This window comes from Oncorhynchus keta, chromosome 18 (genome assembly GCF_023373465.1).
Source record: "Oncorhynchus keta strain PuntledgeMale-10-30-2019 chromosome 18, Oket_V2, whole genome shotgun sequence".
NCBI classification, from domain to species: Eukaryota; Metazoa; Chordata; class Actinopteri; order Salmoniformes; family Salmonidae; genus Oncorhynchus; species Oncorhynchus keta.
In genome coordinates this window covers 17,607,956-17,632,398 of record NC_068438.1, presented here as the reverse complement: position 1 = coordinate 17,632,398, position 24,443 = coordinate 17,607,956, and the positions used below count along the sequence as shown (strand labels likewise).

The 24,443-nt window shown below is 44.2% G+C and overlaps 1 protein-coding gene and 1 long non-coding RNA gene across 4 annotated transcripts in view; both read left to right on the top strand.

Annotated features, from left to right (window-relative positions):
- The first annotated feature begins 3,916 nt into the window (after positions 1-3,916).
- The window catches only part of LOC118397380 (periostin-like), a 47,444-nt gene continuing 26,917 nt past the window's right edge, over positions 3,917-24,443 (top strand). The window contains exons 1-2 of one of the 3 annotated variants that reach the window (XM_052467509.1): positions 3,917-4,130; positions 5,369-5,467. In XM_052467509.1, the coding sequence (XP_052323469.1) occupies positions 4,015-4,130; positions 5,369-5,467 (215 nt within the window). In that variant the 5' untranslated portion in view covers positions 3,917-4,014. The remainder of the gene's footprint in view (positions 4,131-5,368; positions 5,468-24,443) is intronic. The other 2 variants (XM_035792059.2, XM_035792058.2) reach the window with 2 other exon arrangements.
- Positions 6,474-7,794, top strand: LOC127908663 (uncharacterized). Its single transcript, XR_008067906.1, has 3 exons — positions 6,474-7,183; positions 7,340-7,433; positions 7,602-7,794. It is a non-coding gene; the product is annotated as an uncharacterized LOC127908663 (long non-coding RNA).

The window sequence follows — 24,443 nt, the reverse complement described above, 5'->3', positions numbered from 1 at the left end:
TGATAGGATAGATATGTACAGTTTGGGAGATAGACATAAAGGATTTAAGGGCACAGACAGACAGCTGAGCCGGGACTCAAACCCCCGTTGCCCTGTCGCACTATGGGCTGTGGTCAACATTTGTGCACTTTATAGGGAATAGGTTACCATTTCAGAGTCAGACATAGCCCGTCTTCCCTGCTGCTCTTCTCCCCAGTCACTCAGTGTTCCAGCAGTCTGCTGGCCTTTACAGGGAAATGTCACACTGCATGTGTTAAATGAGTTGACCAGTCTGGGTGTAAAAACACTGTCATTACTCTCTCATCTAACAGGGACATGCTGCTCCGGGAGATTGCCTGGTAACTCTGGCTAATGGAAATACTTCATTATGGATTGTAGAGTGAATTGATTGTAGATTGTTTAATAGGATTCTAAACTGTATCAAATCACCATGGATGTGGTGGATGTTTGGCTTGACAATGACAGAGATTGGAGTCAGGAAACCCTGATTTTGGACTATGGGCTGTAAACAACTGCCTGCATTCTCCACCGTATGCGTCATAAACTGTGAGTGTTAGGGTTCAGGGGACGTGTACTGTGTAGTTTCTGGCGTGTATACGGTCTACTGTGTAGTTTCCTCTGTTTGTGCAGAATCTAGTGAACAGTAGGCGTGTTCTGTTCATCTAACCAGATAGAGAGAGAGACTGCCCTCCCCGACGGTAGGGTTATCTCTATGGTCCTGCCAACCTCACATATCGCTGTCTCTCATAGTGCATGTGAGGCAACTCAAAACAATGATTGACTTGTTAGTTGGTTTTGTTTGGTGCAGACTCAACTCTTCAAGTAGCTCTGAGAAAGAATTTGATTCGATTGCCCCATTTCCAAAGGTACAGTAAAGTTGCACAGCTCATTTTAAATATGTCATTTCAAACACATGCAAACAATCAACAGATAATATAAATAATTGATCTTGTTCCTTTCTGTTAGAAGTTAAGTGATAACAGACCCATATCACCAACAAACACTGTTATGAGGGCTCTCTTACACAAACACTGGTATGAAGGTCTCTTACACAAACACTGGTATGAGGGCTCTCTTACACAAACACTGTTATGAGGGCTCTCTTACACAAACACTGTTATGAGGGCTCTCTTACACAAACACTGTTATGAGGGCTCTCTTACACAAACACTGTTATGAGGGCTCTCTTACACAAACACTGTTATGAGGGCTCTCTTACACAAACACTGTTATGAGGGCTCTCTTACACAAACACTGGTATGAGGGCTCTCTTACACAAACACTGGTATGAGGGCTCTCTTACACAAACACTGGTATGAGGGCTCTCTTACACAAACACTGGTATGAGGGCTCTCTTACTGTTATGAGGGCTCTCTTACAAACACTGTTATGAGGGCTCTCTTACACAAACACTTATGAGGGCTCTCTTACACAAACACTTATGAGGGCTCTCTTACACAAACACTGTTATGAGGGCTCTCTTACACAAACACTGTTATGAGGGCTCTCTTACACAAACACTGTTATGAGGGCTCTCTTACACAAACACTGTTATGAGGGCTCTCTTACACAAACACTGGTATGAGGGCTCTCTTACACAAACACTGGTATGAGGGCTCTCTTACACAAACACTGGTATGAGGGCTCTCTTACACAAACACTGTTATGAGGGCTCTCTTACACAAACACTGGTATGAGGGCTCTCTTACACAAACACTGTTATGAGGGCTCTCTTACACAAACACTGGTATGAGGGCTCTCTTACACAAACACTGTTATGAGGGCTCTCTTACACAAACACTGTTATGAGGGCTCTCTTACACAAACACTGTTATGAGGGCTCTCTTACACAAACACTGGTATGAGGGCTCTCTTACACAAACACTGTTATGAGGGCTCTCTTACACAAACACTGTTATGAGGGCTCTCTTACACAAACACTTATGAGGGCTCTCTTACACAAACACTTATGAGGGCTCTCTTACACAAACACTGTCTCTTATGAGGGCTCTCTTACACAAACACTCTCTTACACAAACACTTTATGAGGGCTGTCCTCTTACACAAACACTGGGGCTCTCTTACACAAACACTGAGGGCTCTCTTACACAAACACTGGTATGAGGGCTCTCTTACACAAACACTGGTATGAGGGCTCTCTTACACAAACACTGGTATGAGGGCTCTCTTACACAAACACTGGTATGAGGGCTCTCTTACACAAACACTGGTATGAGGGCTCTCTTACACAAACACTGTTATGAGGGCTCTCTTACACAAACACTGGTATGAGGGCTCTCTTACACAAACACTGGTATGAGGGCTCTCTTACACAAACACTGGTATGAGGGCTCTCTTACACAAACACTGGTATGAGGGCTCTCTTACACAAACACTGGTATGAGGGCTCTCTTACACAAACACTGTTATGAGGGCTCTCTTACACAAACACTTATGAGGGCTCTCTTACACAAACACTGGTATGAGGGCTCTCTTACACAAACACTGTTATGAGGGCTCTCTTACACAAACACTTATGAGGGCTCTCTTACACAAACACTTATGAGGGCTCTCTTACACAAACACTTATGAGGGCTCTCTTACACAAACACTGTTATGAGGGCTCTCTTACACAAACACTGTTATGAGGGCTCTCTTACACAAACACTGTTATGAGGGCTGTCCTACACAAACACTGTTATGAGGGCTCTCTTACACAAAAATGTTTTTAGAAGGGTGTTATGTTTTCTGGATTTTTTATGCCCATAATGCATCACTGGGAATTTTGCAAATTTCCTCCCACAACAATTGAGTTTGTTAAATTCTGAATTCAATTTTTTAAAGGCTATTGGATGTATGAGACACTGGCTTGTGTTTGTGGCATTGTTTGTTCCTCTGATGTGTAGACTGACAGGCTGAGCGAGGCCTCCCTCCCTAACATCTCTAGTGTATTAAAGAGTTCATATGGCTCTGGTATTTACAGCCACACTCTGAACCTCCTCTCCTCTACACACTCTTATCCTCTCCAATAGTCATAGGCTCCTCTATGTCACACTCCCCTCAGTCCCCTAGGTGGGGCTAAACACAAACTTACTTCTGACAGAATCCATTTTTCACTCCTACCTCAGTGTGAGTTTTGTTTGTGTGGTTTAATAATTAGGAGTTGATATACAGATCAGTGACTGGCACTGGAGGACTTAGCTCCTTTAAGTCCATCTGGAGTGTGTTTGTGGCTTTTTAAATCTGGAGGCCAGCTTTGTTCTGAATAAAATGACTTACAGCCTCCAGTGGTGCCTGCCTGTTCACAGAGGTGACTAATGCTGCAATATGAAACCATGTCTGTCTGGACCTTGTCTGACTAGAACAAGATAACTCTCTGTCTAGCTACTTGTTTTCAGACAGGAACGGTGGATCTATGTTCTGGCTTCTACATGCCAGTGTGGTTTCCACAGGCATGTGTTTTCCATAGCATAAGTGAATACAATATGTATGATCTTGTCTTGGTTTTTCCTTTAATTTAAACGGAATCTTAATTTAAACGTAATCTCAATTTAAACGTCATCTCAATTTAAACGTAATCTTAATTGAAACGTAATCTCTATTTAAACGTAATCTCAATTTAAACGTAATCTTAATATACACGTAATCTCAATTTAAACGTAATCTCAACAGAGTCTGAAGTACAAAATCTGAAGTGAGAGCAAATTATCAGTATGAAAATGATTACTAAATAACAATCTCAAGGATGACAACACCTTCCGTTAATCCTACAACTATTTCCCTGTACAGTAGCATGTCCACCACACAGTATTAGTGTAGAGTGAGTAACATGGTTTTGGAGGGGGGCTGGGTGGTCCAGGCGTGGCTCTGACTTTGATGTGTTGCATTTCTCCCTCTTAGTTCCTCAACCAGCCAGCCTAGTGAGTCTCTCCTACTATATAAGTTCCCTCTCCCCAGCCAGATCCCATTTCTCAGTGTTCCTGTGTACCTGGAGGAGCTTCCTGGGATATCATCATGAAGATCCTGTTTGCAGCTCTCCTTGCTGTGTTTGTCCTGTCTAACTTTGACATGGTGGACTCTTCTTATGATAAGATAGTCTACCACAGTAAAGTCAGAGCAAGAAAAGAGGGGTAAGTTTATTATTTTGGTTATTATTGTTATTAATGTTGGTAATAGAAGTAGTTGAAGTAGCAGTATTGTTATTATTATTGCTATTATTATTTGTATTATTATTGTTGTTATTATTACTATTATTATCTGAAGGACTTGCTCTGCAGTCACTGATTTATGCTGATCCATACCCAGTCTCTACAAATGTGTCATGCAAAAGTCATTTTTAATGTAAACTTTTACTGAGTTGAAACAATACTCTTTTTCTGCTTTTATAATACTTTACAAAGACTTTAATTCTGAATATGATTATTTCATAAATTATCAATTGATCACGCTTTAAAGTTCACTAAACGACATTTAAGAGCTAATGTCAAATCAAATCAAATCAAACGTTATTGGTCACATACACACGATTAGCAGATGTTAATGCGAGTGTAGCAAAATGATTGTGCTTCTAGTCCCGACAGTGCAGTAATATCTAACAAGTAACCTAACAAATTCACAACGACTACCTAATACACACAAATGTAAAAGGATGAATAAGAATATGTACATATAAATATATGGATCAGCGATGGCCGTGCGGCATAGGCAAGATGCAGTAGATGGTATAAAGTACAGTATATACATATGCAATGAGTAATGTAGGGTATGTAGACATGATTGAAGTTGTGTTATTTAAAGTGACTAGTAATACATTTATTACATCCATTTATATATTTTTAAAGTGGCCAGAGATTTGAGTCTATGTTAGTGATGGCTGTTTAACAGTCTGATGGCCTTGAGATAGAAGCTGTTTTTCAGTCTCTCGGTCCCCGCTTTGATGCACCTGTACTGACCTCGCCTTCTGGATGGTACGGATTAATGTAAATAACTTGCTATGTCAGATACATTTTTATGAAAGAAAATATTACCAAATTGACAAAAGTGAAATAGCAAAAGTGAAATATACTGTGAAAGTGAAATAACAAAAGTGAAATATACTGTGAAAGTGAAATAACAAAAGTGAAATATACTGTGAAAGTGAAATAACAAAAGTGAAATATACTGTGAAAGTGAAATAACAAAAGTGAAATATACTGTGAAAGTGAAATAACAAAAGTGAAATATACTGTGAAAGTGAAATAAGGATAAGAAATCAAACAGACATATACTGTAGTATTTACTACATGGTATGCTGCATGCAGAACACTTTAGCTATTCCAACTGTGTTCATTCAACATTCTGTCTCCTCTGTTTCCCTGGCGACCGTTAGACCCAACGTGTGCGCTCTGCAGCAGGTCATGGGGACCAAGAAGAAGTACTTCAGCACGTGTCGTAACTGGTATCAAGGGGCCATCTGTGGAAAGAAAGCGTAAGTGACTTTTAATCATTTTTTAGGCTCCTCCTGGACACATTCTTTCCTCTGGGTTCAAAGATGAATAATATGACACTGCTAGGTTTAGCTTCAGGGCTTTGATGTGGACCACAGAGGATGTGTCCAAAATGGCATCGTGTTACCTGTATAGTGCACTACTTTTGACCAGAGTCCGTAGGCTTCTGGTCAAAATTAGTGCACTATACAAAGAATAGGGTGCCATTAGGGACAGACATGAACCCAGGAATTATGTAGTCTCATGTACCACACAGAAATGTCCTCATGAACACTGGATGCTCCCTAGTGCCATGGAAACCACATAACCTCAGAGCAGAGCTTAAAATAGCAATAATAATAATAATAATAACAATAATTGTTAAGTGGGTGCTTATATTTGTCCTTTTTCACATATGTACAAGTAAGTGTGTATTAATACACGTGTGAATTGGAAATGTGTTTTTTTTGCATATCCCAACTCCCCCGTTGGTATACAGCCAGGGGTCACATTCCTTCACTTGGAAGTCAATGTAACAGATTTATGTGCCTTTCGTGAGGCTTTGAATCAGTTCCAGAGCCGAATATGGTACGGATTATACGGGTTATGTGTTATGGGACGGTTTATACGGGTTATGTGTTATGGTACGGTTTATACGGGTTATGTGTTATGGTACGGTTTATACGGGTTATGTGTTATGGTACGGTTTATACGGGTTATGTGTTATGGTACAGATTATATGGGTTATGTGTTATGGTACAGATTATATGGGTTATGTGTTATGGTACAGATTATATGGGTTATGTGTTATGGTGCGGTTTATACGGGTTATATGTTATGGTACGGTTTATACGGGTTATGTGTTATGGTACAGATTATACGGGTTGTGTTATGGTGTTATATGGTATGTGTTATGGTACGGGTTTATATTAGGTTTATACGTATGTTATGGTACGGTTTATACGGGTTATGTGTTATGGTACAGATTATACGGGTTATGTGTTAAGGTACGGTTTATACGGGTTATGTGTTATGGTACAGATTATACGGGTTATGTGTTAAGGTACGGTTTATACGAGTTATGTGTTATGGGACGGTTTATACGGGTTATGTGTTATGGTACGGTTTATACGGGTTATGTGTTATGGTACAGATTATACGGGTTATGTGTTATGGTACGGTTTATACGTGGTATGTGTTATGGTGCGGTTTATATGGAGTATGTGTTATGGTACGGGTTATGTGTTAAGGTACGGTTTATACGAGTTATGTGTTATGGTACGGTTTATACGGGTTATGTGTTATGGTACGGTTTATACGGGTTATGTGTTATGGTACAGATTATACGGGTTATGTGTTAAGGTACGGGTTATACGGGGTATGTGTTATGGTACGGGTTAAACGTGGCACAGTGGTATAAGGCACTGCATCTCAGTGCATGAGGTGTCACTATAGTCCCTGGTTCGAATCCAGGCTGTATCACATTCAGCTGTGATTGTTAGTCCCATAGGGCAGCGCACAATTGGCCCAGCGTTGCCGGGGTAGGCCGTCATTGTCAATAAGAATTGACTTGCATAGTTAAAAAAAAAAATTTTTCAATAACTGGGTATGTGTTATGTCACGGGTTATACAGGGTATGTGATATGGTACGGGGTATGTGTTATGGTACAGGTTATACGGGGTATGTGATATGGTACGGGGTATGTGTTATGGTACAGGTTATACGGGGTATGTGATATACAGGTTATACGGGGTATGTGTTATGGTACAGGTTATACGGGGTATGTGATATGGTACAGGTTATACAGGGTATGTGATATGGTACGGGGTATGTGTTATGGTACAGGTTATACGGGGTATGTGTTATGGTACAGGTTATACGGGGTATGTGATATGGTACGGGGTATGTGTTATGGTACAGGTTATACGGGGTATGTGATATGGTACGGGGTATGTGTTATGGTACAGGTTATACGGGGTATGTGTTATGGTACAGGTTATACAGGGTATGTGATATGGTACGGGGTATGTGTTATGGTACAGGTTATACAGGGTATGTGTATGGTACGGGGTATGTGTTATGGTACGGGTAATACAGGGTATGTGATATGGTACGGGGTATGTGTTATGGTACAGGTTATACGGGGTATGTGATATGGTACGGGGTATGTGTTATGGTACAGGTTATACGGGGTATGTGATATGGTACGGGGTATGTGTTATGGTACAGGTTATACGGGGTATGTGATATGGTACGGGGTATGTGTTATGGTACAGGTTATACAGGGTATGTGATATGGTACGGGGTATGTGTTATGGTACAGGTTATACGGGGTACGTGTTAAACGGGTATGTGTGTAGATTTACGATCACCCTTTAAAAAACAGTCAGGAATTTTGAGCTTATGTCCCAAATGGCACCCTATTCCCTATATAGTTGACCAGAACCAAAAGTAGTACACAATATAGGGAATAGGGTGCCATTTGGAATGAAGCAGGGAGTTTTAGGGAAGATAACAAAGGTCTGTGTTATCTTTGACTTATTTTGTCACCAACATCAGAGGATGTAGGAGGATGTTGAGAAACAAAGAGACCTTTAACAGAACTATGCCTGAATTTGAATTTGAGAGGGAGAGCAGTTAAGAAGTATAGGTTAAATTAACAGAAAAATGAACAGCACTCAAGATTAATATAGGAGGATGACGGACCATCAAATACCCTCTCTTCATCCAGTGTGTGTTGGGAAACAAAGACTAGTCTGAAGCAGAGGAGTTCAGAGGGTTTAGTAGTGGACGTCAAAGGAACAAGATTGAAGATTATGCCCAAGCAAGCCTTCAACTCTTGCACGAAACATCAATGCACAACCACATGCATTATAAAGGTCCTAGTTACTATGGTTATGATGGTTATTATGGTATGGTGAGCGTGGACGCCGTAGGGGCGCCACTGTGGTTCACTGCTGGGTCCTGGCTCTAATAGGGCAGTAATGTGTCAGCCATATTTACTGGTTGGAGGTTGAAACATTGGAAACTCTGTGAGTACAGACAGAGAGGACAGAGCCCACATAGTACAGAGAGGTTTCCCACATAGTGCTGCTCACATAGTGCTGCTCACATAGTGCTGCTCACATAGTGCTGCTGCTCACATAGTGCTGCTCACATAGTGCTGCTCACATAGCGCTGCTGCTGCTCACATAGTGCTGCTCACATAGTGCTGCCCAAATAGTCCTGCTACTCACATACTTCTGTTGCTGCTCATATAGTGCTGCTGCTCACATAATGCTGCTGCTCACATAGTGCTGCTGCTCACATAGTGTTGCTGCTCACATAGGGCTGCTGTCCACATAGGTCTGCTGCTCACATAGTGCTGCTTCTGCTCACATAGTGCTGCTCACATAGTGCTGCTCACATAGTGCTGCTGCTCACGTAGTGCTGCTCACATAGTAGTGCTGCTGTCCACATAGTGCTGCTGTCCACATAGGTCTGCTGTCCACATAGGGCTGCTGTCCACATAGTGCTGCTCACATAGTGTTGCTCACATAATGCTGCTGTCCACATAGTGCTGCTCACATAGTGCTGCTGCTCACGTAGTGCTGCTCACATAGTAGGTCTGCTGTCCACATAATGCTACTGTCCACATAGTGCTGCTGTCCACATAGGTCTGCTGTCCACATAGTGCTGCTGTCCACATAGGTCTGCTGTCCACATAGTGCTGCTGTCCACATAGTGCTGCTGTCCACATAGTGCTGCTGTCCACATAGTGCTGCTGTCCACATAGGTCTGCTGTCCACATAGTGCTGCTGTCCACATAGGTCTGCTGTCCACATAGGTCTGCTGTCCACATAGTGCTGCTGTCCACATAGTGCTGCTCACATAGTGCTACTGTCCACATAGTGCTACTGTCCACATAGGTCTGCTGTCCACATAGTGCTACTGTCCACATAGGTCTGCTGTCCACATAGGTCTGCTGTCCACATAGGTCTGCTGTCCACATAGGTCTGCTGTCCACATAGGTCTGCTGTCCACATAGTGCTGCTCACATAGTGCTGCTGCTCACATAGTGCTACTGCTCACATAGTGCTACTGCTCACATAGTGCTGCTGTCCACATAGTGCTGCTGCTCACATAGTGCTGCTGCTGCTGCTCACATAGTGCTGCTGCTGCTCACATAGTGCTGCTGTCCACATAGTGCTGCTGCTCACATAGTGTTGCTGCTCACATAGTGCTGTTGCTCACATAGAGCTGCTGCTCACATAGTGCTGCTTCTGCTCACATAGTGCTGCTCACATAGTGCTGCTCACATAATGCTGCTGTCCACATAGTGCTGCTCACATAGTGCTGCTGCTCACGTAGTGCTGCTCACATAGTAGTGCTGCTGTCCACTGTCCATAGTGCTGTCCACATAGTGCTGCTGCTCACATAGTGCTGCTGCTCACATAGTGCTGCTGCAGCTGCTCACATAGTGCTGCTGCAGCTGCTCACATAGTGCTGCTCCCTGTATAGTGCTGCTGCCCACATAGTGCTGCTGCTCACGTAGTGCTGCTGCTCACATAGTGCTGCTGCTCACATAGTGCTGCTGCTCACATAATGCTGCTGCCTACATAGTGCTGCTGCCCACATAGTGCTGCTGCTCACATAGTGCTGCTACTCACATAGTGCTGCTGCTCACGAAGTGCTGCTGCTCACATAGTGCTGCTCACATAGTGCTGCCCACATAGTGCTGCTCACATAGTGCTACTGTTCACATAGTGCTGCTGCTCACATAGTGCTGCTGCTCACATAGTGCTGCTGCTCACATAGTGCTGCCCACATAGTGCTGCCCACATAGTGCTGCCCACATAGTGTTGCTGCCCACATAGTGCTGCTGCTCACGTAGTGCTGCTGCTCACATAGTGCTGCTGCTCACATAGTGCTGCTGCCCACATAGTGCTGCTGCCCACATAGTGCTGCTGCCCACATAGTGCTGCTGCCCACATAGTGCTGCTGCTCACATAGTGCTGCTGCTCACATAGTGCTGCTACTCACATAGTGATGCTGCTCACGTAGTGCTGCCCACATAGTGCTGCTGCTCACATAGTGCTGCTGCTGCTCACATAGTGCTGCTGTCCACATAGTGCTGCTGCTCACATAGTGCTGCTGCTCACATAGTGCTACTGTCCACATAGTGCTGCTCACATAGTGCTACTGTCCACATAGTGCTGCTCACATAGTGCTACTGTCCACATAGTGCTACTGTCCACATAGTGCTACTGCTCACATAGTGCTACTGTCCACATAGTGCTGCTCACATAGTGCTACTGTCCACATAGTGTTGCTCACATAGTGCTGCTCACATAATGCTGCTGCCCACATAGTGCTGCTCACATAGTGCTGCTGCTCACATAGTGCTGCTGCTGTCCACATAGTGCTGCTGCTGTCCACATAGTGCTGCTGCTGTCCACATAGTGCTGCTGCTGTCCACATAGTGCTGTTGTCCACATAGTGCTGCTGCTCACGTAGTGCTGCTGCTCACGTAGTGCTGCTGCTGCTCACATAGTGCTGCTGCTGCTCACATAGTGCTGCTGTCCACATAATATAATAATAATAATATATGCCATTTAGCTGACGCTTTTATCCAAAGCGACTTACAGTCATGTGTGCATACATTCTACGTATGTGTGGTCCCGGGAATCGAACCCACTACCCTGGCGTTACAAGCGCCATGCTCTACCAACTGAGCTACAGAAGGACTCACACATAGTGCTGCTGCTCACATAGTGCTGCTGCTGTCCACATAGTGCTGCTGCTGTCCACATAGTGCTGCTGCTGTCCACATAGTGCTGCTGCTGTCCACATAGTGCTGTTGTCCACATAGTGCTGCTGCTCACATAGTGCTGCTGCTGTCCACATAGTGCTGCTGCTCACGTAGTGCTGCTGTCCACATAGTGCTGCTGCTCACATAGTGCTGCTGCTCACATAGTGCTGCTGCTGCTCACATAGTGCTGCTGTCCACATAGTGCTGCTGTCCACAGAGTGCTGCTGTCCACAGAGTGCTGCTGTCCACAGAGTGCTGCTGCTCACATAGTGCTGCTGCTCACATAGTGCTGCTGCTCACATAGTGCTGCTGCTGCTCACATAGTGCTGCTGCTGTCCAAATAGTGCTGTTGTCCACATAGTGCTGCTGCTGTCCACATAGTGCTGCTGCTCACATAGTGCTACTCACATAGTAGTGCTGCTGTCCACATAGTGCTGCTGCTCACATAGTGCTGCTGCTCACGTAGTGCTGCTGTCCACACAGTGCTGCTGCTCACATAGTGCTGCTGCTGCTGCTCACATAGTGCTGCTGTCCACATAGTGCTGCTGCTCACATAGTGCTGCTGCTGCTGCTCACATAGTGCTGCTGTCCACATAGTGCTGCTGCTCACATAGTGCTGCTGCTCACATAGTGCTGCTGCCCATATAGTGCTGCTGCCCACATAGTGCTGCTACCCACATAGTGCTGCTGCCCACATAGTGCTGCTGCCCACATAGTGCTGCTGCCCACATAGTGCTGCTGCCCACATAGTGCTGCTCACGAAGTGCTGCTGCTCACGTAGTGCTGCTCACATAGTGCTGCCCACATAGTGCTGCTGTCCACATAGTGCTGCTGCTCACATAGTGCTGCTGCTCACGTAGTGCTGCTGTCCACACAGTGCTGCTGCTCACATAGTGCTGCTGCTGCTGCTCACATAGTGCTGCTGTCCACATAGTGCTGCTGCTCACATAGTGCTGCTGCTCACATAGTGCTGCTGCCCATATAGTGCTGCTGCCCACATAGTGCTGCTACCCACATAGTGCTGCTGCCCACATAGTGCTGCTGCCCACATAGTGCTGCTGCCCACATAGTGCTGCTGCCCACATAGTGCTGCTCACGAAGTGCTGCTGCTCACGTAGTGCTGCTCACATAGTGCTGCCCACATAGTGCTGCTCACATAGTGCTGCTGCTCACATCGTGCTGCTGCTCACATAGTGCTGCTGTTCTATGCTCCTGGATCCTGAGTAGTGTTCTATGCTCCTGGATCCTGAGTTATGTTCTATGCTCCTGGATCCTGAGTAGTGTTCTATGCTCCTGGTTCCTGAGTAGTGTTCTATGCTAGCTATGTGCCTGGATCCTGAGTAGTGTTCTATGGACTTCCTGGACTTCTATGCTCCAGACTTCTGAGTCTGTTGGAGACAATCAGCTTGAGTTGGACCAGGGTTGTCAAACCCTGGTCCAGCAACTGTCAAGCCAACACCTTAAGTGTTACACTAACAGGTCCAAACATCTTGGTGGAATGGTTAATGTGTTGGATTCCATGGTTGGTTCCATTGACTGTCCCCTTAAACTGCCCCATAATTGACCCAATTTAAGCTGTAATTTCTGAGTCTGTTGGAGAGGATCAGCTCGAGCAAATTGAGGTGTTGAATCACTGATCTAAAAATAGTATTGCCTGTCAAATAACAGACTTTGTGGAATTAAGATTCGTAGAGCTACGCTTCCCTGGCTTAGGCGATCCCCCCACCAAACACTCACGCACAATCAGACATTTATTGAGTAATTGATTGATTGGAGACAGCTTGTTTCAATTAAATAACATGTCCTAACATTTTCTATCTGCAGCAAACCTAATGGATAATTCTGGATAGATAACACCCAGAAAAAACTACCAAAACAACTGGCCCTGCTCATTAGTAATGATATGTGTTTTGGAAACAGAACAGTTTTCTCCTGTGACCACATGCCAGTACTACAGTAGTATTGGTTTGGCTGGCTGACATACAGAGATCTCCAGCATAAAGTAGAGCTGCTGACCAGACAGAGGGAAATTTCCAACCCCGAGGCCAGGCCAGAGGGAGTCTTGGTTCTCCTGTATGTGCGTGGGAGAGTGGAGATGGTTTTGCTGACTGTGCCTCATCAGGACATGTGTGATCTCATGCCTGGCTCGTCTCCCCACTCCTCTTCTCTGTGTTTCCAGGGGCTAAGTTCAAAAGAAGACAACTATGGCAGCCATGAGCCATGGTCTCTTCTCTCCCATCTGCATCCCTATTGGCACCTGAGTCCCTCAAACTCAACTCTGGGCCTCAAAGCCAGTTACTCTGCATTTTTTCATAGTTGCCCTCTAATCAGAAAGTGATTTAGAGTTGGGACACCAGGTGGATGCAATTAATAATCAGGGTAAGAGTTGAATACCTCTGTTCTATATAGTGCAACACTTTTGACCAGAGCCCTATGGGCCCCTATGGGCCCTGGTCAAAATGGTGCATTATATAGAAAATAGGGTGCCATTTGGGACGTAGCCCTTCTCATCGTACAGCAGGCCTTGATCGTACAGCAGGCCTTCTGTCAGCTCTGTGTGTGTGCGTTTGCATGCATGTGTATCTGAGGGATGAGCCGTGGATGACAGCCCTGAACACCCAACCACACTGTAGCCTCATCGTCTGTCTCTCTGAAGGAAACAAGCCACTGTAAACCTCACTCCATCCTGCCCTCGATCCCTCTCTCTCCAGTCAAACTCTGTTGATTTAGACAATGCTGTCTTGTCCTAGTATGGACCCAGCTACCACTGGAACATGGAGAACATGTGGAAATGTTTTTCTGGTTTGCAGACGTCCCAGGGGGGACCACTGATGAAGAAGCACAGCTGGACTTAAGTTCCAAGCCACCACAGACTGAACAATCAGCAACCATTACTCATAAACCATTACTCAGGAGAAAAGAAACTAAATCCCCTTCCATCATCCAGACATGTGTTAGTGAGTTACCTAGGTTCAGCATCATGCAGGGTGAGCTCACTGGGCACAAAGGTCAATTCAATGTCAAATTTGGTTAAAATAACTTGGAAAGAATGTTGATTCAACCGGTGTGTGACCAGTGGAAGGGTTCAGAAAGCATAAAGCTTTCTTCAGAGAAGTGGGTTTCACCACACTAGACATTTCAGTTTCACAACCACGTAAGGTCTGGTCTATATTAAACTGGACATGTGTCTCCTACTCTAGCCTACTTCATCTATCGTTATTATTTGTATATTCAGCATTTGCTGATTTGTTGTCGTGGTTTAGAATTTCTACAGCCGAAAACAGTGGAATAGTTTGCTGTCCAGGAGTGTATTTCTACATCAAGCTGCCTCACGTTTGTCTCTAGCTCAGAAAAGGCTTACTTACATTTGACATTTTAGTCATTTCTTCTTATTAAACAGTAGAATACACCCTGGGGTATTTACTGGCATATCATAAAGCAAAGTCTATGAGTTCTCCTCTCTCAACAGTACCTCTGGCTCTGCACAAATTGAAGCATAATTGTTCTGCTTTAACAAGTCATGTCATGGTTCATGAGGTGTGGGATTATGAAATTGTCTAGCTAGCCTGTGTCCCAAATAGCACCCTTTTACCTTTATAGTGCACTACTTTGATCAATGCCCATAGGGTTCTGGTCAAAAGTAGTGCAATATATAAAGAGTAGGGTGCAATTCAGGAGTCAGAGAGTGTCATTCTATGGTTTTTGTCTATTAACCCCAACAGAGCTGGAAGGGCTCTGCTTATAATTAATTAATTAAACTCTGATGCCAACTTTGTGCCCATGTGGTACTGTTTACAGTTTAAATACCTATGTACCGCTAAAAACAGAGATGAAGAGTAGTGGCGCGGTTTCTCTGAGTGAATAAATCAGACTTTTACTGTACGCTCAAAAACGTGCACACACAGACTCTCTCTCTCTCTCACACACACACACACACACACACACACACACACACACACACACACACACACACACACACACACACACACACACACACACACACACACACACACACACACACACACACACACACACACACACACACACACACACACACACACACACACACACACACACGCTCAGATAAGTCCCTTTATAACAGCTGCAGGTTGGATTTCCCCGTCTTTATATCTTATAATTCTTTGTAGTAATTTATAGCTATGATGTCCTGTTCCCATTCAATTAGATTAAACAGGACTTCACGTCGCATGTTGATACAAGTCACAAGACATCTAACCTTGTCCCCAGGCTCAATTGCTAGAGAGACGGCTGGCTGGGTGGACGAGATATAGGGTGCCAAATGGGACACAACCCAAGCCTTTGATACAGGGAGAGAAAAGGGTTTTGTAATGTTACCATAATGTTTGAGTGTCCAGTTTTCCATTAGTTAGGGGAACACTGGGGGCGGCAGGGTAGCCTAGTGGTTAGAGTGTTGGACTAGTAACCGGAAGGTTGCAAGTTCGAACCCCCGAGCTGACAAGGTACAAATCTGTTGTTCTGCCCCTGAACAGGCAGTTAACCCACTGTTCCTTGGCCGTCATTGAAATTACGAATTTGTTCTTAACTGACTTGCTAAGTTAAATAAAGGTACAATTTTAAAAAATCTATGTTAGCAAAAACCTTCTGAGAACATGTTTTGGCATTAGTTAGGAGACAGAAAACAGAAAATGCCCATAACGTGGTTACCATGTTCTCAGAATGCACAATATTAATGTTCTAAACACGAGTCATTGGATGTGGCAAGAACATTCATGTGTCCAGTTTTTTTAGGGTTTGGAGAATGTTCCATCAACGTCCTACCAAACATACACAGAACATGGTTGCCATGTGCTCAGAATATAGGATATTCATGTTCGAGACACGTTTTATGGGAACGTTGCAAGAACATTCACGTGACTATATTTCAGTGGTTTATGAAAATATTCCTTCAACGTCCCCCGAGACGTTCCCCCAAACATACCAAGTTCGGCATGTGGAATTCTAATCATCCTATTTAATCTGCACTCGTAGAAAAAATATGCTATCTAGAACCTAAAAGGGTTCTTTGACTGTTCCCATGGGAGAACCCTTTGAAGAACACATTTTGGATCCATGTAGAACCCTTTCCACAGAGGGTTCTACGTGGAACCCAAAAGCATTCTACCTGGAACCAAAAGGGTTTTCCTATGGGGACAGCCGAAGAACCCTTTTGGAACCACGCCCACAAGCCCCACAAGACTCATCTGAAGGTCCCCAGTACAAGTTTGAATGGATGGATGGAAGTACATTGAACAAAAATATAAACACAACATGTAAAGTGTTGGTCCCATGTTTCATGAGCTGAAATAAAATATCCCAGAAATGTTCCAAATGCACAAAAAACATATTTTTCTCAAATGTTGTGCCCAAATTTGTTTAGAGATCTGTTAATGAGCACTTCTCCTTTGCCAAGAAAATCCAATCACCTGACAGGTGTGGCATACAGTTGAAGTCGGAAGTTTACATACACTTAGATAGGAGTCATTAAAACACGTTTTTCAACCACTCTACAAATGTCTTGTTAACAAACTATAGTTTTGGCAAGTTGGTTAGGACATCTACTTTGTGCATGACACAAGTTAGTTTTCCAACAATTGTTTACAGACAGATTATTTCACTTACAATTCACTGTATCACAATTCCAATGGGTCAGAAGTTTACAAACACTAAATTGACTGTGCCTTTAAACAGCTTGGAACATTCCATAAAATTATGTCATGGCTTTAGAAGCTTCTGATAGGCTAATTGACATCATTTGAGTCAATTGGAGGTGTACCTGTGGATGTATTTCAAGGCCTACCTTCAAACTCAGTGCCTCTATGCTTGACATCATGGGAAAATCAAAGGAAATCAGCCAAGAAAAAATTGTAGACCTCCACAAGTCTGGTTCATCCTTGGGAGCAATTTCCAGACGCCTGAACGTACCACGTTCATCTGTACAAACAATAGTATGCAAGTATAAACACCATTGGACCACGCAGCCGTCATACCTCTCTCATGAAGGAGACGCATTCTGTCTCCTAGAGATGAATGTACTTTGGTGAGAAAAATGCAAATCTATCCCAGAACGACAGCAAAGGACCTTGTGAAGATTCTGGAGGAAACGGGTACAAAAGTATCTATATCCACAGTAAAACGAATCCTATAGACATAACCGGAAAGGCCGCTCAGCAAGGAAGAAGCCACTGATCAAAACCGCCATAAAAAAGACACACTACGGTTTGCAACTGCACATGGGGACAAAGATCATACTTTTTGGAGAAATGTTCTCTGGTCTGATGAAAAAAAAATAGAACTGCTTGGCCATAATGACCATTGTTATGTTTGGAGGAAAAAGGTGGAGGCTTGCAAGCTGAAGAACACCATCCCAACCGTGAAGCACGGGGGTGTCAGCATCATGTTGTGGGGTACTTTGCTGCAGGAGGGACTGGGGCACTTCACAAAATAGATGGCATCATGAGGATGGAAGATTATTTGGATATATTGAAGCAACATCTCAAGACATCAGTCAGGAAGTTAAAGCTTGGTCGCAAATGGATCTTCCCAATGGACAATGACCCCAAGCATACTTCCAAAGTGGCAAAATGGCTTATGGACAACAAAGTCAAGGTATGTATGAGTGGCCATCACAAAGCCCTGACCTCAATCACATAGAACATTTGTGGGCAGAACTGAAAAAGCGTGCTCAAACAAGGAGGCCTACAAACCTGACTCAGTTACACCAGCTCACCCAACTTATTGTGGGAAGCTTGTGGAAGGCTATGCGAAATGTTTGACCCAAGTTAAACAATTTAAAGGCAATGCTACCAAATACTAATTGAGTGCATGTAAACTTCTGACCCACTGGGAATGTGATGAAAGAAATAAAAGCTTAAATAAATAATTCTCTCTACGATTATTCTGACATTTCACATTCTTAAAATAAAATGGCGATAACTGACCTAAGACGGGGAATTTTTAAATGTCAGGAATTGTGAAAAACTGAGTTTAAATGTACTTGGCTAAGGTGTATGTAAACTTCCGACTTCAACTGTATCAAGAAGCTGATCATTACACAGGTGCACCTTGTGCTGGGGACAATAAAAGGCCACTCTAAAATCTGCAGATTTGTCACACAACACAATGCCACACATGTCTCAAGTTTTGATAGAGCGTGTAATTGGCATACTGACTGCAGGAATGTCCATCAGAGCTGTTGCTGTTAACGTTAATTTCTCTACCATAAGCCACCTCCAACTTTGTTTTCAAGAATTTGGCAATGCATTCAACCGGCCTCACATCTGCTGATCACGTGTGGTGTCGTGTGGGCTAGTGGTTTGCTGATGTCAATGTTGTGAACCGAGTGTCCAATTGTGGAGGTGGGATTATGGTATGGGCAGGCATAAACTATGGAAAACTAATACAATTGCATTTTTAAAATTATTTTTTAAATTTGACCCCTTTTTCTCCCCAATTTCGTGGTATCCAATTGTTTAGTAGCTACTATCTTGTCTCATCGCTACAACTCCCGTACGGGCTCGGGAGAGACGAAGGTTGAAAGTCATGCGTCCTCCGATACACAACCCAATCTGCTTGCTTGCTAATTCGGCCTGCTAACTGCTAGCTTGTTTAGCCCCGGCCTACTAACTGTTAGCTTGTTAGCACAGGCCTGCTAACTGTCTGAATCGCCGCATCCCCAGCCAGCCCATCCACTCACTGGTCCCATATTTACTTTCAATCTCTTTTCGATTTTTAATTCGATTATACCTTCCGGTAACCTGCCTCACCCAATGTGATACGGAATCGCTAATATTTTTTATTTTTAGAACAAATTCAAGAACCTCCAGAAGCTAACCAGCTAACTAGCTACAAGCTATTTAGTCATTGTTAGCCAACTGCTAGCGGCTTTTACCTTTAGCACAGCCAGCCAGTTTTTCTTAGCCTGGATAATACTCGCCAGTCTAGCTTCCCTGTCCCAACCACTGCTGCCCCCTGGATACTGTGATCACTTGGCTACATAGCTGATGCCTGCTGGACTGTCCATTAATCACGGTACTCCATTCTGTTTGTTTATGTTTTATCTGTCGGTCCCAGCCGCACTCAGGCTCTGTGTGTAGTTAATCCGACTCTCTCTGCCTAGTCAACGCCATTTTACCTGCTGTTGTTGTGCTAGCTGATTAGCTGTTGTTGTCTCACCTACTGGTTTAGCTAGCTCTCCCAATCAACACCTGTGATTACTGTATGCCTCGCTGTATGTCTCTCTCAAATGTCAATATGCCTTGTATACTGTTGTTCAGGTTAGTTATCATTGTTTTAGTTTACAATGGAGCCCCTAGTTCCACTCTTCATACCCCTGTACAGCACTTTGAGATATCAGCTGATGTACGAAGGGCTATATAAATAAATTTGATTTGATTTGAAAAAAATTGATTTGAAATAAATACATTTGATTTGATTTGATACCTCGTTTGTCCCACCTCCCACACATGCGGTGACCTCACCCATTACAACCAGCATGTCCAGAGATACAACCTCTCTTATCATCACCCAGTGCCTGGGCTTACCTCCGCTGTACCCACACCCCACCATACCCCTGTCTGCGCATGAATATATTCCACCATACCCAGAAATCTGCTCCTTTTATTCTTTGTCCCCAACGCTCTAGGCGACCAGTTTTGATAGCCTTTAGCCGCACCCTCATACTACTCCTCCTCTGTTCCGCGGGTGATGTTAAAGTAAACCCAGGCCCTGCATGTCCCCAGGCACCCTCATTTGTTGACTTCTGTGATCGAAAAAAGCCTTGGTTTCATTCATGTCAACATCAGAAGCCTCCTCCCTAAGTTTGTTTTACTCACTGCTTTAGCACACTCTGCTAACCCTGATGTCCTTGCCGTGTCTGAATCCTGGCTCAGGAAGGCCACCAAATTCTGAGATTTCCTTACCCAACTATAACATTTTCCGTCAAGATAGAACTACCAAAGGGGGAGGAGTTGCAGTCTACTGCAGAGATAGCCTGCAACGTAATGTCATACTTTCCAGGTCCATACCCAAACAGTTCAAACTACTAATTTTAAAAATTACTCTCTCCAGAAATAAGTCTCTCACTGTTGCCGCCTGCTACCGGACCCCCCTCAGCTCCCAGCTGTGCCCTGGACACCATTTGTGAATTGATTGCCCCCCATCTAGCTTCAGAGTTTGTTCTGTTAGGTGACCTTAACTGAGATATGCTTAACACCCCGGCAGTCCTACAATCTAAGCTAGATGCCCTCAAACTCACACAAATCATCAAGGAACTCAACAGGTACAACCCTAAATCTGTAAACAAGGGAACCCTCATAGACGTCATCCTGACCAAGTGGCCCTCCAAATACACCTCCGCGGTCAAACGACCACCCCTCATCACTGTCAAACGCTCCCTAAAATACTTCTGTGAGCAGGCCTTTCTAATCGACCTGGCCTGGGTATCCTGGAAGGACATTGACCTCATCCCGTCAGTTGAGGATGCCTGGTCATTCTTTAAAAGTAACTTCCTCACCATTTTAGATAAGCATGCTCTGTTCAAAAAATGCAGAACTAAGAACAGATATAGCCCTTGGTTCACTCCAGACCTGACTGCCCTCGACCAGCACAAAAACATCCTGTGGCGGACTGCAATAGCATCGAATAGTCCCCGCGATATGCAACTGTTCAGGGAAGTCAGGAACCAATACACGCAGTCAGCCAGGAAAGCAAAGGCTACTCGCCCAAGCCTCTCCAGGTTCTCCTTTACCCAAATCCAGATAGCAGATGTTCTGAAAGAGCTGCAAAACCTGGACCCATACAAATCAGCTGGTCTTGACCCTCTATGGACCCTCTATTTCTGAAACTATCCGCCGCCATTGTCGCAACCCCTATTACCAGCCTGTTCAACCTCTCTTTCATATCGTCTGAGATCCCCAAGGATTGGAAAGCTGCCGCAGTCATCCCCCTCTTCAAAGGGGGAGACACCCTGGACCCAAACTGTTACAGACCTATATCCATCCTGCCCTGCCTATCTAAGGTCTTCGAAAGCCAAGTCAACAAACAGGTCACTGACCATCTCGAATCCCACCGTACCTTCTCCGCTGTGCAATCTGGTTTCCGAGCCGGTCACGGGTGCACCTCAGCCACGCTCAAGGTACTAAACGATATCATAACCGCCATCGATAAAAGACAGTACTGTGCAGCCGTCTTCATCGACCTTGCCAAGGCTTTCGACTCTGTCAATCACCATATTCTTATCGGCAGACTCAGTAGCCTCGGTTTTTCTGATGACTGCCTTGCCTGGTTCACCAACTACTTTGCAGATAGAGTTCAGTGTGTCAAATCGGAGGGCATGCTGTCCGGTCCTCTGGCAGTCTCTATGGGGGTGCCACAGGGTTCATTTCTTGGGCCGACTCTTTTCTCTGTATATATCAATGATGTTGCTCTTGCTGCGGGCGATTCCCTGATCCACCTCTACGCAGACGACACCATTCTGTATACTTCCGGCCCGTCCTTGGACACTGTGCTATTTAACCTCCAAACGAGCTTCAATGCCATACAACACTCCTTCCGTGGCCTCCAACTGCTCTTAAACGCTAGTAAAACCAAATGCATGCTTTTCAACCGTTTGCTGCCTGCACCCGCACGCCCGACTAGCATCACCACCCTGGATGGTTCCGACCTAGAATATGTGGACATCTATAAGTACCTAGGTGTCTGGCTAGACTGTAAACTCTCCTTCCAGACTCATATCAAACATCTCCAATCTAAAATCAAATCTAGAGTCGGCTTTCTATTTCGCAACAAAGCCTCCTTCACTCATGCCACCAAACTTACCCTAGTAAAACTGACTATCCTACCGATCCTCGACTTCGGCGATGTCATCTACAAAATGGCTTCCAATACTCTACTCAGCAAACTGGATGCAGTTTATCACAGTGCCATCCGTTTTGTTACTAAAGCACCTTATACCACCCACCACTGCGACCTGTATGCTCTAGTTGCCTGGCGCTCGCTACATATTCGTCGCCAGACCCACTGGCTCCAGGTCATCTACAAGTCCATGCTAGGTAAAGCTCAGCCTTATCTCAGTTCACTGGTCACGATGGCAACACCCACCCGTAGCACGCACTCCAGCAGGTGTATCTCACTGATCATCCCTAAAGCCAACTCCTCATTTGGCCGCCTTTCGTTCCAGTTCTCTGCTGCCTGTGACTGGAACGAATGAAGTTGAAGTTGGAGACTTTTATCTCCCTCACCAACTTCAATCACCTGCTATCTGAGCAGCTAACCGATCGCTGCAGCTGTACATAGTCTATCGGTAAATAGCCCACCCAATTTTACCTACCTCTTCCCCATACTGTTTGTATTTATTTACTTTTCTGCTCTTTTGCACACCAATATCTCTACCTGTACATGACCACCTGATCATTTATCACTCCAGTGTAAATCTGCAAAATTGTCATTTTTTGTAATTGCCTTTTGCACACAATGTATATAGACTCTCTTTTTTTCTTTTTTTTTCTACTGTGTTATTGACTTGTTAATTGTAACTCTGTGTTGTTCTCTGTTCACACTGCTATGCTTTATCTTGGCCAGGTCGCAGTTGCAAATGAGAACTTGTTCTCAACTAGCCTACCTGGTTAAATAAAGGTGAAATAAAAAAATTAAAATAAAACCAAGCTGCACTGCTTCTTAACACAGCGCGCATCCAACCCAGAAGCCAGCTGCACCAATGTGTCGGAGGAAACACCGTGCACCCGGCAACCTTGGTTAGCGCACACTGCGCCCGGCCCCCCACAGGAGTCGCTGGTGCGCGATGAGACAAGGATATCCCTACCAGCCAAACCCTCCCTAACCCGGACAACGCTAGGCCAATTGTACATCACACCACGGACCTCCCGGTCGCAGCCGGTTACGACAGAGGCTGGGCGTGAACCCAGAGTCTCTGGTGGCACATCGCCCTTAACCACTGCGCCACCAGGGAGGCTACAATTGCATTTTATTGATGGAAATTTAAATGCACAGAGATACCGTGACCAGATCCTAAGGCCCTTTGTCGTGCCATCCATCACCTCATGTTTCAGCATGATAATGCACGGCCCCATGTCGCAAGGATTGGACGCAATTCCTGGAAGCCGAAAATGTCCCAGTTTTTCCATGGCCTGCATTCTCACCAGACATGTCACCCATTGAGCATGTTTGGGATGCTCTGATCCACGCCCATACTTTTTTAAAGGTATCTGTGACCAACAGATGCATATCTGCATTCCCATGTGAAATCCATAGATTGGGGCCTAATTTATTTATTTCAGTTGACTAATTTCGTTATATGAACTGTAACTCAGTATAATCTTTGAAATTGGTGCATGTTGCATTTATATTATTGTTCAATATATATATGGAGATAGTTTAGTGCCTAAAATAAGGGGTTAAATACATGTTGATTTTTTAAAAATAGTTTCCTTATATCTCTCAGATATAAGATAGACACTTCAAAACAAATTTCCTTTGATTTTTGGGGGGACTATCTGTTGTTCCATGTAGTGAATCTGTTATTCAACGTGTTTCTTTTGGCTAATAGTAGTAATGCCAAATTCAATGTTTCATTAAATATATATATTTAAATTATATACCTTAAGGAGTCTTAGACAGGGCTTAGACTCTAGAGCAGGGTTTCTCTTACCCAAGGGGTGCACATTTAGTTTTTTGCACTAGCACTACACAGCTGATTCAAGTAATCAACTAATCATCAAGCTTTGATCATTTGAATCAGCTGTGTAGTGTTAGGGTAAAAACAAAACGTGCACCCCTTGGGGTCCCGGGGAAATGCTGCTTGCTGTAAAGGGTTAATGGAATGGTCTCTTGGAAACAATATCTTGCATATCACAGGAAAATTCCTATGGAAATGTTAGTTAATGACCCAATGAGATTCCCAAGGGAACGTTCTCTATAGTTGTGGGAATGCTTGTTGTTAGCTGGGTTGCAATGTCATGGGGTTTAATTAAAGAGGCCTGTTCTGTTTTTGTGTCCCTGTGATTACGACTGCTGTTCAAAGCTGTTTGATTTAGATGAAAGATTACAGTGCCATTTCCTCAAATCATTCCTCCTCCATTAGTCATTTCTAATGAGCTAGTCTGTTACAGTTTACACATAGCCCATTCAACAGTTTGTGGCATATGCAGGA